The sequence below is a fragment of the Saccostrea cucullata genome, unplaced genomic scaffold (genome assembly GCF_032062105.1).
Source record: "Saccostrea cucullata isolate Sc308-1 unplaced genomic scaffold, CSIRO_AGI_Scuc_v1 ctg623, whole genome shotgun sequence".
NCBI lineage: Eukaryota > Metazoa > Mollusca > Bivalvia > Ostreida > Ostreidae > Saccostrea > Saccostrea cuccullata.
The window spans coordinates 357,843-374,762 of NW_026930400.1; the positions used below are offsets into that span (position 1 = coordinate 357,843).

Sequence of the window (16,920 nt, forward strand, 5' to 3'; positions counted from 1 at the left end):
TTAGGCGAATATGCAATCTGTTGCATGAAAGAAGGACAAAGTGTCTGCCATAGTAATTTCGCCGAAGGCTTGTAGTACGGCCTCTTTCATATCTTTATGTAGAGCAGTTACATATCTATCACTCTTGATCAAAGTCTTAACTTTAAGAAAACATTTTTCTGCTGGGTTGAGATCTGGAGAATAGGTGGGTAAAAACAGAACATCTACACCTATAGTCGGTAGCCAATTTCTGAGGATTCTTTCGGCGGTATGGTGGTGAATAGGGGCATTATCTATCACCAGGGTATCCCCCAACTGGAATGCTCTCTCTCCCTCATCTGTAAAACTATTGGCTGCCTCTCCAATAAAGCCAACATACTTGAAAGTATCTGATGGACCATCAATAATAGAGACATATTTAACACCTGTAATGCCAACGATCAAACTGACGGTATAGTTGGCTGTTCTGTCATATCTGGTCATTTCCACGCATCTTGTACCTTTAATGGAATGTCCGTAGTTTGGCTGACCGTCCACCAACCTGATTCCCATTTCATCCATAAACTTTAATGTGTATGGATCTTTATTCGCGACATAGTTAAGGAATCTTTGTGTATATTGGAGATTGTGAATATTAAATCTATTTTTATGATACAGACACATTTTTTTGTATGTCATGTTGAGATCTTTTCGAATCGTGTTAGAAATCGTTCCTATTCCGACGTGCGTTATACTGTTTGAATGGCGAAGTAACTCATTTTTTATTGTTTTTAATTGCATAGAAGGTTGTTCAGTTTTCAATACTTTAATAAACTCACAGTCCTCTTCTCCTATTTTCCGTGTACTTGCATGAAATGGTTTGCGAGGAGAAACCGAGAATTTCTCGTTGTATTTTTTCCAGAGATTTGACACTGTCGATTTTGACACTTTAAATTTGCGCGACAACTCAACACCTAGACCACGAGGAATGGTAGGGTTACCTTTGACAGCACCACCTTGAATTAAGTCATTTATTATTAAACTTCTCATGTCTTTTGAAAGAGCTTTCCCTTTAACATATGGTCTACCACGTTGATTTACAGTCTCCATTTCCTTCTTGTTTACCAGTAATACTGAAAATGATTTGAAACTTCACAAAAAATAGCATTACATGTAGCAGTAAATTAGCTTTTAATGAAATATACATGATAAAAATCGAATGTTAACTGGTGTAGGTAAGCTGTGTAAATTTCAGAAACTAATTAGGTAACCTCGAGAATGCCACCCCTTACTGAAAGTCCAAACTAAGCCTGTAATTCCTCTAATACTGAAAATGATACAAAAAATAGCATTACATGTAGCAGTAAATTATTTAATGTCATGTCCGTAAAATCATGCATGCATATTGTCATACATGAGCTGATAGACCTAATACCCTATGTTGAATATTGGGGGGTTATGAGAGAAATATTTTCATAACCATATCATATTTTAATTCAGGTAACTCTTTATTTGAACAAAAAATATTTGAGACAAGTTCTAATTAAAAGATAAATCCTCATCACTGGTATATAAAAGCAATTAAAAGCTATTAGGTCCCGATTTTCTACAAAGGATCACAACTGTTTTGATAGACAGCCCCCTTCTCTAATAATGATTTATTCAGAAAAAAATATTTAACAAAAATTGTGTATCAAAATTTTATACAGGTAGATACATGTATATTAAGGCACTAGTAACTACCTAAACAATGGCACATCGTTTCCAAAGAATCTTAACCATGCAGTAAAAACTACTTTTAATTATTTTATCTAGGTTTTTTTCCACATCATTAAATATAGATTATTTTGGTTATAAGATGAAAATCATATAGATTCCAGCCACACAATATTTAAATTAAACTGATTACAATTACCACGAAATCTTTTTATTATTTTGCAATAAAATGGGGGGGGGGGGGCAACGTGTTCGAAGACACTTTGTACAGTAAAAAGGGGAGGGTAAATGAACACTGCACATAGGTGTCAGAAACAAATTGAACAAGGGTACTGGGGGGGGGGGATTACACACCCCTCCCACTAAAAAACATTTTAGAAGGAGCCCCATTGTGCCATGGCTATATCTGTGCAAAAATGGACTACCCCCCCCCTCCCCCCTACCCCCAGTTTCGACGCCTGTGGTGTATATAAGCAACTTCATTACAAATTCTAAGGATTGGGTGGATAAGGGGGTGTACAAAAATGTTAATCAGATGAGGAGTGGATTTAAGGCTTAAAGCGACTAAAATTAATTGTTTGACATTATTTTTTTCAATTTCTGAATAAGTAAATCTATTCGTCAAAACACTAGTGAAGTTGAATACAGAAAATATTTTTTCTTAAAACAATAGGAAATGTATATTACCTCAACTTACTCTGCCCTCCAACTAAATGTTCTCTGATGTAAAATGCAATTTTATTGGCTGGTGTAACATTTCCCGCGAATTCAACAGACTTTGTACATGTTTGCACGGGAGATTGCATCACATTACAGTATTGGGCGCGACATGGCTGTGTCTAAGATAATTTCGGATGATTATTGTGAAATTGATTTTAAGGTACATTATGATTATTATGGAAGTGAAAGATGTACCCTGATGAGTGTTTCACTCCGAGAACTTTTATCTCTTGGATTTATAGGTCTTGAAGGACTTATCCAAACTCAAATTAAATATTTGGGACGTATGCCGGCCGTGCGAATAATGTATAAAGATGATGAAAATGACTTTATTGATCTATTGGACACAAATTTCAACAGATTTATAAGACAGGTGAGAACGTTTCAGGCACGGTGCGATTTCCCAGTTGTTAACCTTAAAGTTGTCGAAGGGTCTTCCCCAGCTGGGATAAAATCTGTCAAGTTAGATGCCGGCACCGGATCTTCATGTACGCGATTGGAACAGAATTGCGAGCCTGTAGCTAGGAGAGAGCTTGATTTTCAAACCGACCATGAGCCAAATTTTTTGGATTATTATGAATACAAATCTCCCCTTGATCATTCACTTGAGGTCATTGAAGAGGAAATTTCAGAACTGGAGACTCAAACCCAATCAGCGAGGGATCGGCTCACCGAACTTACTGACAAATATTGCTCCGTTGTTCAGGGCAGGGGAAAGCAATGCTCAAATTGCCATCTTAGGCTGGACCATAATATTCGGCAATGCAGGATAGACAAGTGCGTGACCCCGGAACAGTGCGGGGACCTAAGTAAACATCCTGATGAAAAAATGCTCGTGGATTCCGCAAGTGATTGCCTTAAAAAAGTCGAACGTGAGTTACTGAATAAACGAACAGAGTATGAAACAAGACTGAAAGCGAAAAATAGTTCAGCTATGTCATTTGCGCAAAAAGTAAGGACCCATTTGATCAACAGCAATAAAAAGAAGTATCTCATAAAAACGACAGAAGGCTATGTCCCGAAATCGGCAACTGTAAATATCGATCTCGCCAAACTTGAAAAACATTTTAAAGGAAAAGTACCGGACGACCTGGACAGGGTATCCGAGCTGTTTGAAGGGATAATCAACAAGTTCGACAATTCAAAGCGCCCACCTTGCACCTCAACACAGGGAAACCCGGCGAAACGTCTACTTGAAGAAAATACAATTTTTCCTGTGAAGTTTCCCAACATTAACACTGGTAAGAACATAATTTATGTTTTATTTCTTTTTAAATAGAATTAAAAAAAACGGTCATTAAATTCCATTTTACATGAATATAAGGTCTAAAAATTGATCATTTTATAATAATCGAAAATCAAAGTCCTTTGTTATAATATATTTACGTTATTTTTTTTGTAAATATCTAAAACATATTTTGACAGTTCAATTTTTTTGTAGGATCTCAACATGTTCACAGTGCCAGCGCAAGTTCTGCATGTGCCCCCACCTGGGGAACTCCGAGCTGTTCACTGCCGCCGAAAAAACGTTAACTAAAGATACATTTTAAGCTCATGTTATTACCTTTGTAAAGTATATGGATAGTAATAACGCTCAATTTTGCTTTTTTGTTTTTTTGTTACTACTACATGTATGAAATAATACAATTTCAAACTAGTCTGTGGTGTTATTTTTGTTCTATGTAAACAATGCTATGAATACTGATGAGTTTATCTGGCAACCAATGAGAATCAACGTCATCATTTGACAGCCGGTAAACAAGTTGCGTCGAGAAAGTCACGCCCTCTGAAAATCCAAAGAAGGGTTGAAATGCTCATAAGTGCATAGGAATAGTTGTTGCAGTGGGTACATCTTACGGATCAGGCATCGTAACGCCGATCAAATCCATTTTTGAAGCCTTTCAACTTCCACAGCACTCTTTTACCCAGTTTGAAGCCCAAGTTGAGGACGGGAATACACTTGCATCTATTCTTGCAGCAATTATAAAAACTGGTTTTACAAACGTGAATCAAAGGTTTGAGAAAGTAAACTCTGATATAGCATCTATAAAAACAACACTCGGGGGTCAGGTTGATAATATCTCTGAAAGACTTACCAGCGTTGAGGAAAGATTAAGTTCTGTTGATAGTACTGATGAGTGATTTGAGAAAATTCATTTTTTGATTTATTTTATGGAAACAGTTCAATAATTAGTATGTTGGTTTGAATAAATATAAAATCGTTAGCTTAAAAACTCTATTTTTTCCAGGTCAGCTAATTTTGATTACTTTTCTAAGGAGTTATACTGACTTTTATAATGAATTTTCCTTTGACTTTTCCTCTGACTTTAACAAAGGTTTGTGTTTGATTTGATGAAAAGTGATATATTTTTTCTTTACTGAATCTTGTTTATCAAGAAACCTGAAAGAACAAGGTCAGAGATTGATTAATTAAGTCTTGAACATGTGTTGAAGGTTGTGCCACAAAGAAACAGCATAGGGAAAGGAGGTAGATTAGTATTGGCGATAGGAAATCTCACTTTCGTACAAGATAGTATTCAAAGATTATTATGTTATTTATATTGTAACATTGAATTCAGAAAATGTTGAGAACACGTCATTTAGTACATATATATATATAATTATGAGTTTATTTATAATTATGGGTTTGTAATGAAAATTTTACAGATTTTAAAAAAAAACATTAATTACTAAAATATTTTTTTTACGTCAATGGGACGTTGTTATGAACAGAAATAATGACTCAATGGATTATTCTCAGCAACATACATACATGTGTTTGTGCCGAAAGCTTGAGGGAAATAACTTTAAGCTTTTCTTTGATTGATTATAATATGTTGTTTAATTGTAAATAACAGTTCAAACGTTTCCATCAGTGTGATTGGAAGACGTTTGTGACGCAATTGGACAAAAGAAAGCAAAAATATTTTTATATTGACCTGGTTATGACAATAATATAAAGTTACAGTACAGCCTTTATAAGTCGTATATACTCAGTTCAATCAAACTTGATAATTCTTATCATAATCTTCCCTATGATATACAATGGTAATGTATTTTGATAAAGTCTTATTGGTCTCACTATATAAATTTAAAGTAAATTCCTTTTCATATCGATGTCCGGGATAAGTACTTTTATAATATAATTACCTATATAATATACAATGTATATGTATTATGCCCTTAGAATTCTTTGATAAAATTTACACGGCAAATCCTGTACATTTAAAATGAATACAAAAAAATATGAACAATTCACAATTGAACGCTCTCAAGAAACATGTTCGATATCAATGGTCTAGAAATTTGCTATTTATGGCTGAGTGCTAAGGCCGGATTTATATTAATCCTGACCTAAGAGTACAGAAATGAATACACGAAAAAGATTAGCGTGTACAAATATGAAGTAAAAGAAATTTAATCATCATGAGAAAAAAAGTCAACAAACCTGGCCCTGATGAATTAGATGATATGATTGCTCTACTCCCGAATTATATTGTTTGAAAGGACTTCAGAGCTAAAATACTGTTCGTTGTCTCCATTACTGGTACATATCTTCAGGGAAAGGGTGATCCCAGGTCCCATCCCGGAACCACTTGGCCCTAAATCACTGCTGTTCTAATTTATTGTCAATCTAACTACTGTCTATTCCCTTTCCACTTTAGAACTCTATTCCCTTTCCACTTTAGAACTCTGTTCTTCTGTTTCACAACCACATGGACGTTGATACTGCCTCCCTGCACAGATTCCTTATCAATCTACTTCTCTCTAATCCATGTCAAAGACTCTCTGTGCTGGTTTGAGAGCCATTGGGAGTACATCACACTGATGCACCTATTTGCAGGGAATCAGTCTTTTTACGTTGATTTTCAGGGAATCCGCAATAAATATCGATGTTGGCTTATACAGTAAAACTCAGTAGAGGTATAACAACATAAACTGATTTTAGGTTAAACTGTATAGCCTTTCTCTTCATTCTAACTTCTTCCACCATTCTTGAATCTTCCTCCAACGCTGTCACTGTGTGACAAATTTTTGGTTTTTCATTTACGGACTTGTCAAATTGAATACATCTGTTAAAATTACGACCAAAATTTTTTTCTAACTGTTCAAAAATAATGTTCAGTGTTAACGATTTTTTAATGGTTTAAACTCCAAGGTCAAGTTAAAAGAAATATTTATATCTTGGAAATGTCTTATCAAAATGAATATACGTGGGATTTATAAAAGCCCTAGCATCAACTGTTCAAAAGTAATGATCAAAGTTAAAGTTGGTTAAATTCACTACCTATGTTTACGTCTTAGGTTTGACGCGGTGATGCAAACGAGAATCGAACCCGGGCCTCCGGATCACGAAGCGAAAGGTCTACCACTAGACAACTGTGACCGATGTATAGGCTGAGAAAGATATTGAAATATATAGCCTTAATTTGTTGAACACCATGAAATTATATGGTGACGGTGCTGGGTGTAATCGCATCATCTCGGGTCTTTCCGTCAGAGCACGGAAAAACAACCTCGAATGTATTAACATCACCGGATGCTAAAAGTTTATACATTTTCTGTTTATTCAAATATAGGATAGATTGAGTTAGAAGTCCCCTCTATAGTATATTGTATGTAATATCATTACATTGAATAAAGTTGAACTCCATATTCTACATTTGAAAGGTCTCAATGCATTAATTTCAAAGATCATGAAAAGCGGGAATTGTAATGGCGTCTTCCTAGTACATTCGAGGTCGCTAGTCGGAAAAACCCGAGAAGTTGCGATTGTGCGAGTTAAAATTTTCAATAATATTGAAAAAATTGTTGTTTTATGTTTTTTACAATTTTTATAATCACATAATGGATAATATATAGTATTAATTTTATCTCATTAGTCAACCACCTTTTGATAACCCTACGTATATATTTGCCTAAACTATATTCAATGACCCTGTCAGCAAATACTGTTTATCATTGAGTCAAATGCTAAATGACGTTTTTCTTACTAATTGTTAGTCCATTATTTATACACTATATTGACGACGGAATTTCCGTTATTTCCCGATCATGACAAAGGGCAAACGGGGGTGTGACCAGTCAGCAGGGGATGCTCATTCCTCCATGGTACCTGATCCCACCTAAGATGTTTTGGAGGTCCATGTATGCTCTGCTGCTAATTTGTATTGTTTAATGGATTTTTTATCTTGAATAGTGCTCATCATCTCCATGGGTTTTAACCTAAACCTTGGACCCTGAGAATTTCCAATTATTTACGATTATTTGCACTATTTTTGATGTGCCTGAAAATGTGAGGTAATTTTTGCAATGTCTCGTGATATTAATGACGCAAAGAGGTCATGTTCTAGTTCAACGTTGATTGATCAATTTTCCAAATAGTAATTGCCCTAAAACTTCTAAGATTTCGGATTATTCTGTGTTTGATTACCATTTCACTCACCTTACGTGTATCGTGGTAATGATAGCTGAATCGTAAAAAATAAAAGTATAGGTATTTCATTTTGAACTTTCATCTACGTATATGTTACATTAAAAGTGTGAATCTAAAGTTTAAACTTATCTATAGGCAAAGATATATGTTTTAATTTAGATTTAAACTTTTAATGTTAAACCAATAAGATTAATTTAAAATGCATGGAAAGACTATAATCAAATGCCAGTTGTCTGCATAGTTCTTACAATATATATTAAACTTATTGTTTTTTAGGTCACGTGAATTCCTAAATGATAGAAATTGATTCTTTTAAAATCTAGAATAATTGTAAAAATGCAAAAGTATGAAAGCTTAATCAAAGGAAATATTCTTGACATTTAAATTGTTTCTGATCTCTGTGTTTATGTGAATTATGCAATGAAATTGCATTGAAACGCAGTTTGTTGTGCGTGCGCAGAAGACGTAACCACTTAGAAGAACAAACATGGAACCGGAAGGTACGTAACACTTTTCTAGAATGCCTCCATTGTTATCTTTGGCAAAATTTAATTCTTACATAATTGAAATTTTACATTTTCAGTATGGGAGTTTAAAGGCAATAGCAGTAAAAACAACCCGAGACTGAATACGGCACAAGATCGTAAGACAAGTTTCATAAATAGTTTTCTTAATGAATGAATTACTAATACGAGAAATGCACCATATATTATAAAAGGAAACATTACACTGATAAAACATTTAGTGCTCATTTAGGTCGAATAGGATGCCCATATTTTAACCATTTTATAATCCCTTTCTTTCATAGAAAGAATATAAGAAAAAAGAGAAAAACATGGACTTGGTGAGGTTGACGAAAGGGGGAGTTTAATTTATTCACGATAGAATTTGTCTGAGAGCAAAACGTAAGACCTCGGCTGTTAAAAAATCAGCGCTCCTACCAAACCAAACGATAATGTGTTTGATTGTCAACAACCTTGCATTGTTCATGTTCATATACTAGGATTTCGTCTAAAAGTTCAATTGTCAAGTTTTAAATATCTGGTTTCTTGGTGTTTTAAATAACACCCAAGTCTAGCAATTTGATGAAAGGCAAACACTACTGCTTAAAAATTTAATAAAAAAAAATATCAAAGTCGAAGAAACCAGGATGTTTATTTCTGAAGATTTAAAAACCATAAAAGGATTAAGATTATGAAGTATAGAATACTTGAGACATAGATAAGCATATTTTAAATGCAGTTTTTCTGTCTTTGATTTCTCATGCAAAAAGGGATATGGAAATATTAAAAAGCATACATATAACATATAGTTGTTTCTTTATCAATATTGGGCCTTCCATTGAACTGTTTATTTCTTGATTGATTTTCCTCTTAATTTCATATTAAGCAATATGCTCTTAATTTCTAGGTATTGAAAACCATACCTTTATAATAATGCTTATTTTTACACAGGAGCACGTGCAAAAACAGTGTGAAATGCTAAAAAAGATTATTTTCATACATTTTTGTTCTACCCTAAATATGCGCTAAAAAGAATAAAAAATGTCAAATCAAATTCAAAATCAAGAGCTATTTAAATTTTTTGACTTGTATCTTTAAAATGAAGGCAAATTCACCGTAATTCATCTCGCACGAAGAATTATAATGGAGCACAAAATAAATATTACCCCATTTTTCTTGTCGTATATTCTACAATTCCGACATGCATAAAAGGTAATATCTTAAAAAATCTTTGTGTGAAAATGTTGTAATTCATATTTTTTGAAAGAAATGAATGATTTCTTCATTTTAATTTTAAATTAAATTTTAAATTTTAAAAGAAAAAAAGTATACCCTTATGATAAAATAAACGAGAAATATGAAGTTTTCTTTATTTTCGTACTCTTGTGTCATAAATATTGATCTTTCTGCACTAAGGCAAAGGTAAGTAAGCACTGACAAACATCTGATAATAAAACCATTTTGCAAAAAAAGTATTTTGTTTTGATTAGTAACAATTTACAGTAATGTAATCTTTTTCTTTTTGATCCCACGATGCAATCATTCTGCCCCCCCCCCCTCCTTCTTCCCCGTCAACAACTAACACTATAAGATAAAACCTATAAATGACGTTATACAATTACATGTAAATCTCAGTGTACTAATCATCAAGCAAATATATATACAATTACATTTATTAATTTTTTCTTAGTTTTATCGAGAAAATCCAATTAATATTAAACAAAAAAACTACACATATTTCCCAGATTGAAGCCACTATCTTTGGTGAATTTTATCTTACATGTATCTTTTTGCACTTATATCAACATAATATCAAGGTATTTTTTTTAACTGAAATTGCAATGAATTATTAATCAAATTAAGAGATTTCTAAAATTAACAAACTATATTAATCTAATAAAACTGCTACTAATAATGTAAAAAGAATTCTTTTTAACAATGGTAAGCCTATATCACAGTTGCAAAAATCTACAGGTAAAAACAAACGTTGCTATTGTGACGCCACATAACGCTGCTTTGACGTAGAACGACATAGGTCTCCCCTTAAAACTTAAATTGATATCAGAGAATTATGACTGAAATGATTAAACCAAGGTATTGCAAATTGGACCATACCTTCACAAACTTATCAAAAGAGCATATATAAATCAAAGCAATATCCGACATCAATCCCAATGAAAATTCCAATGTCGATACTGGTTGGCCCAGGGACAAAAAAAGACACACATATGCACTTTCACACATTGTGAAGCGTGTTACTATATCCGCTCTAACTCTATTGAGAGGGACTAATAACGACTAATCATTTCTTTTAAAATTCTTATTTAGTAAATCGTATACATCTAGTTTTTAGTTAAAATATATTTTCTAATTTTGAATTTTTAATCCAATTATATCTATCCCCTTTCCCTACCATCATGAATGTCTATCATAAACAATTTTTGATTTGTTTTTGTTATTGGGAGACGTGCGTGTGTTTGTGTGTTTGGGGTGTTTTTACTTACAATTTAAATAACGTGTGGTGTTAACCCCATCAAATATTTTTCATGTACAATATAAATATTATTAATCTAATGTATTTGTGATAGACAAAGAAAATTATTTTTAGTTTCAGCAAAAGTAAACCATATTACAAACATGAAGAGAGACGAATTCTTTTGGTCGGAATACCTGGTTCTGGAAAAAGTGCATTTGGAACTTATTGGGAGATAAAGTATTTGAATCTAAATGCACACTTAGTGGTGTAACACGTGAGGTTATGTGTGGAATAGGAAATCGGAGGGAGAAGCAGCTCATTATATTTGATACCCCAGGGATTCATCGAAAGATGCAAGGTTCGGAGGTCGATCTTGAAAATAAATTGGTCGAAATCATGGCAAATTGTCTTTGGAGACTAAGCCCCGGATTTCATATTTTAGCCTTAGTGATAAGTCTCGAAAGAATATCAGAGGACACCTTTCTCCTGCTAGAAGAATTGGAAGATTTATTTAGAGAGGAATTAACCAAGTATGTTGTAGTAGTATTTACAAAAACAGACAACTTGGAGAGAAATCAAACTATTCCTTCCCATATCGCTGAAACCGATAAGAACTTTAAAGATCTCGTAGAAAAATGTGATTATGTTGGAATTAATAATAAAGCTACTGACAAAGAGGATATGGAAAAACAAATAACATCATTTTTTGAGAAGGTAGAACAGAAAATTGCTAAAAACAATGGCGGGTATTACACAGATGGGGATTTCAAAAAATCATACGAGCCTCTGCAGGAGGAATCAGCTATGAGGGACCTAGAAGAAAGCTATCTAAGGGTGGAGAGACCCCCTCCAATAGATGTTGAAGAACTGGCCAGATCGAAAACTCGGTTGAAGTCAACATGCTCCATTTTATAAATCGAATGAAAGCAGTATAGAATGAAAGCAAAAACTCCTGTCTTTTCATGTAATTTAGAAGTTGCCAAAAGATAAAGTTGCTTGTCTTATCAAAATTTGTCGATCCGTGACATTGTAGCCGTGTCTTTCTCTCTTTTGTCCTAAACTTTTCACATTTTCATTTTTAATTCAAAATAACCACTGAAAGGATACAACTAAACTTTGTACAAATTACCTGTTGAGTTCAAATTTATCCAAATCTTGACACCCCCCCCCCCCCCCCCGGGACAGTGTACGACCTAAATAGGAAATCAAAAATTTACATAGAAATTTAAAGGGAAAATTTCCTACTCAGAAGCAGTGTACAGTGTACATTCAAGATATAGTGATATTTATTTTAATACATCCTCGGGAAGTAGGGTTTTTCATGTGCCGTTAGACGTGGCGGACCCGCCACAATTCCATTTCTTTGTGCAACAGTAAAGAAATCAGCTCCACAGTTCCGTCACAGTTAAAATATTGGCGCCACAGTAAAAGTATTGTTGACAGTACGATAAATATGTAATATTATATATAAATCAAAAAACCTCTAAACCTCACAGTTATGTACCGTTTTCAGTTTCTAATGCTAAACTCTAAATTTACTCTTATTAGGACCCATTGTTTGGCTAAAACAATCAAAATATCTTCCAGACCCCACTGGACATATCATGCACATGAAGCCTTTTTTCACACTTCACGATGATTATAAAGGAAATTATAGATATTAAGAGACATTCTTTGTAATGATTTGAAATTTTATATAGGAGCTGTGGCACGCATAGACTCAGAATTTCTTCAAACTCTCTATGATAAAAGTCATTGATACTCTAAACTGAAATCAGACAAAAAATGGTTGCTATGTTTTATAGTTACTATGGCAACATGTCTTAAAGTTAAAAAATGGCATTTTTTAACATGTTTAGAGCTCCATAGTTAACATTTGCGGCAAAGCAAACAATTGGCAATGACTGTTTCCAAAAGTTGAAGGTCAGATGTCTCAAATGCATGATAAACATGTTTGGTAAATCAACTATTACATACGTTACTTTAGTAACAAAGTATTCAAAAGTAAAAAAAAAAATATTCATTGAATTTTATAAAGTCATACACGTAAACATAAAAAGCAATTATAGGATGAAATGTGACCAAATAATAGAAAAAAGAGCCTTGAAACATATACCAAGAACAAAATATGATTTCATTTTGGTTGGCAATGGTTGCCAAAGTTTTTATACCACAGAGAGCCTTCAAAGTAACACAATGTATGTTTAAATCTGATCCTATCTTTTAAAACAAGAGGCCCAGGGGCTACATTGCTCACCTGAGCAATTGGCTAGGAAAAAGCACGTATCAGATCAGAACTGAAAGTTTACTGACGAGGGGGGGGGGTTCAATTTTAACCATCCAGGGGGTCATGAGATGAACAAACTTTTATCTACATTACCTAAGGATGATTCCCTATAAATATCACTAAGCATGGCTTTGAAGTACTTGAAAAGTTAATTTCTAAAGGTTTCCCTATATATTCCTATGTAAAACTTTTATTAGCCATTTGCCCCACCCTACCCCGGAGGTTTATGTTGTGAATAAACTTGAATCTACACTTCCTAGGGATGATTCCACAGGAGTTTCATCTTTCCTGTCCCAATGGTTCTTGAGAAGAAGACTTTTCCTATATATTTCTTACGTAAAACTTTGATCGGCCATTTTGGCCCCACCCTACCCCAGGTGATGATGATTTGAACTTACTTGAATCTACACTACCTAAGGATGATTCCACGTAAGTTTCATCTTTCCTGGCCCAGTGTTTCTCGAGAAGAAGTTTTTTAAAGATTTTTCCTATGTTAAACTTTGATCGGCCATTTTGGCCCCACCCTACCCCTGGGGGTCATAATTTGAACAAATTTGAATCTACATTATCTGAGAATGACTCCACAAAAGTTTCATCTTTCCTGGCCCAGTGTTTCTTGAGAAGAAGATTTTTAAAGATGTTTTCTTTATATTCCTATGTAAAACTTTGATCGGCCATTTTGGCCTCACCCTACCCCCAGGGTCATGATTTGAACAAACTTGAATTTACACTACCTGAGGATGATTCCACATGAGTTTCATCTTTCCTGGCCCACTGGTTCTTGAGAAGAAGATTTTTTAAAAATGATATTAATTTTTCTCTAATTCATAATTATCTCCCCTTGGAAAAGGGTGTGGCCCTTCGTTTGAACAAACTTGAATTCCCTTTACCCAAGGATACTTTGTAGCAAGTTTGGTTGAAATTGGCCCAGTGGTTCTTGAGAAGAAGATGAAAATGTTAAAAATTTACAACAACGACGACGACGACAACGAAGACGACTACGACAAGAACAACGACAGACAACGGACAAATTTTGATCAGAAAAGCTCACTTGAGCCTTTGGCTCAGGTGAGCTAAAAAGCACATTTTCTCATAACTAATGATCAATTTTATAAGATGTTGGTATTCTTCAAGTTTTCCACTTGAAATAATTCAGATTAGATTCTTTAAATAGAACGTTCCTATGGAAATAAGCAGAAAATATATACTTAAAAACCTGAAAAATATTTTCTTTCCTTGGATACGTACCGTATATACTCGCTTTATAAGTCGGTCCGCCTATAAGTCGGTTGTATTTTTTAAGGTAATTTTGCGGGGATTTGCCATTGACCCGCCAATAAGTCGGTACAACTTTTTGTCAGAATAAGATGACAATTTCTAACAAATGTTCTGATGTTTTAACCGTATTTCAATCAATATTTTTAGAAATTTAATCGAATTTTACTTTAAATCATAAAAAATACATTCTTAATATTAAAAAAAAAAGAAATAATTGTACTTTACATTTAATCTTAGAATACGTATATCATAATGATATGATATGTCATAATGGTATGATATATCCAGACTTTATTCAACGATAAACATGTTTATAGAATATATACTATGTTTTGCTGACCAGAAAAATTCCAATCCTTTTATGACTCGCCTATAAGTCGGACATAGACTTGTGGGCTAAAACTTAACTCTCAAAAAACCGACTTATAGGCGAGTATATACGGTACCCTTAAATGTAGATTCCGAAAAATTTTATGATTGATATTTATTAACAGCTAACTTGACCTTTAATTTTGACTATCATCCAATCTTTAAGTTGATGCAATATGTTGGCACACTTGGTTTAATATTGATATAAAGTTCACAAAATTGAACATTTTCCATTCTTGGTAACCATAGCAAAAGTGTTGTTTTATTCATCAAATTTTATCAATAATTATATGATATTCAACTTCAGTTCTAACAGATAAGCACTATTCAAGCTTAGTCCTTTTATTTGTTTATTGATTAAATGGCAAGTAAATTCTTAATTCAGCGAAAAATAATTCATTTTTAAGCACTGGTAATTTGTTTCCATGGTAACACTATAAAGTAGCAATTATACCGAATTTTTCTTATGGTTTTGGTGTTGCAATGTCCTAAGGAGGATGCTGACGTTTTTCGTACCAATTGTTAGTCCATTATTTATGCACTGAATTGTCCACGGATTTTTTCCGTTATTTCCTGATTATGACAACGAGCACACGGCGGGTGTGACCGGTCGGCAGGGGATGCTCACTCCTCCATGGCACCTGATCCCACCTCTGATGTTTCAGAGGTCCGTGTTTGCTCTGCTCTTATTTTGTATATTTGTTTAATGGACGTTGAGATTGAATACTGTTCGTTATTTCCATATCCTTCTATATTTGCTAGTCTTGAATTTTCATGTTTTTCCTCAAGACAGTAGCATTAACCCAATCTTAGTTACTGGTTTTGCATGATTACACCTGTGTTACCATGGCAACCATGAAAGTTATTTATAGAATAATATTGCTTATACTTATATACTTAAGGTCAAACATTTTCATTGTTTTTCTTAAGTCGTTGATTGAGTTTGAGCATGTTACACCTATTACTAGTGAATACGGAGTGTTTTTCAGCATATTTCAGCATTTCAAATGTATTTCAAATGTACCTTTGGTTACCACTTACGTAGAGATATATTCTGAAGAGTTTCTTTACAGTATAAGTGACATCAAGGTGTCATGATTTTTTTAGAATGGTTTTGTTTGCTTTTTCTTGTTGTTATTAAGACACATTCAAGATTTAAAGTGGCTGAAAATCTGGATTTTTTAAACTTTTCCGGCTGTTGCCATAGCAACCAAGACACATAGCAACGAAATTTTGTTTGATATTTGTTTCTGGTATCAAGTACTAAGCATGGGTGAAGTTTCATCAAAATCGGTTACCATGCGTGGCAACGATGTTTAAGTGGTTACAGAGAATGGCTATTAATTAGTTCATGCTGAATAGTTCTACAGCCAACAATGTCTCTAACATTGCACCTTTACTGTGAATCAAAACATCGTATGTGTATCATGTGACCTACTAGAATCTCCTCTGTCCTTTAATGAACACTGTATATGTATGTGTATCTTTTGTACACTTTTTTCTTACACAATTAGAGTTAAATATTTAAATCCTGTTATTACTGATAGCTTTTTGTAGATTCTGTAATCAATTTTTTATTTATTTATTTTATACGCAGGTGTGAGGGGGATGGGTCTTTCACAGTTTAATTGTATATTGTAGAGATATTTTAAATTTTATATACACTATATGTTACGTGTAAATCAATAACCATTTTTTTTATTATTATAAAATTTATCTTTTTATAAATTTATTTTGCAAAATGATTAACATGATTAATGTATTTGTATTTTGAATTAATATTGATTCAAAGATAATCTGTAATTTTCAATTTTATTCCTTCGATTTGGTCGCAAAATGATCGCAAATATTAGTACTTTGTACAGTTATATTTGAAATGATGGAGAACCCTGGGTATGGATTTATTTTTTCTTAAAATCATGACCATCTAGAGATAGGGTGGGTCATATTGGATGATCAAAGGTTTACTTCGAAATATATAGGTCATTAGAAAAGACCTTTAAGAACTTCATCTCAAGAACAACAAAGCCATAATTGGTGATATTTCATTGAAACATCTTCAGGTACCATATATTCAAATTTGTTCAAACCATGGAGAAGGGTGAGGCTATACTGGGTTTTCAATAGAAATTGTTGGATAAATTCTTTTTAAAATCATCTTTTAAAGAACAACAGA

General features: G+C 33.4%; 2 protein-coding genes across 2 annotated transcripts; one reads left to right on the forward strand and one right to left on the reverse strand.

The window, feature by feature from the left end:
• Positions 1-1,068, reverse strand: LOC134228449 (uncharacterized). The gene has a single exon (XM_062710106.1). It carries the CDS (start codon positions 1,066-1,068, stop codon positions 1-3), a length of 1,068 nt encoding a protein of 355 aa, XP_062566090.1.
• A 10,024-nt stretch (positions 1,069-11,092) lies between these two features.
• Positions 11,093-11,725, forward strand: LOC134228450 (uncharacterized). Its single transcript, XM_062710107.1, has one exon. The coding sequence runs from the start codon at positions 11,093-11,095 to the stop codon at positions 11,723-11,725; it is 633 nt and encodes a 210-aa protein (XP_062566091.1).
• Positions 11,726-16,920: the final 5,195 nt, after the last annotated feature.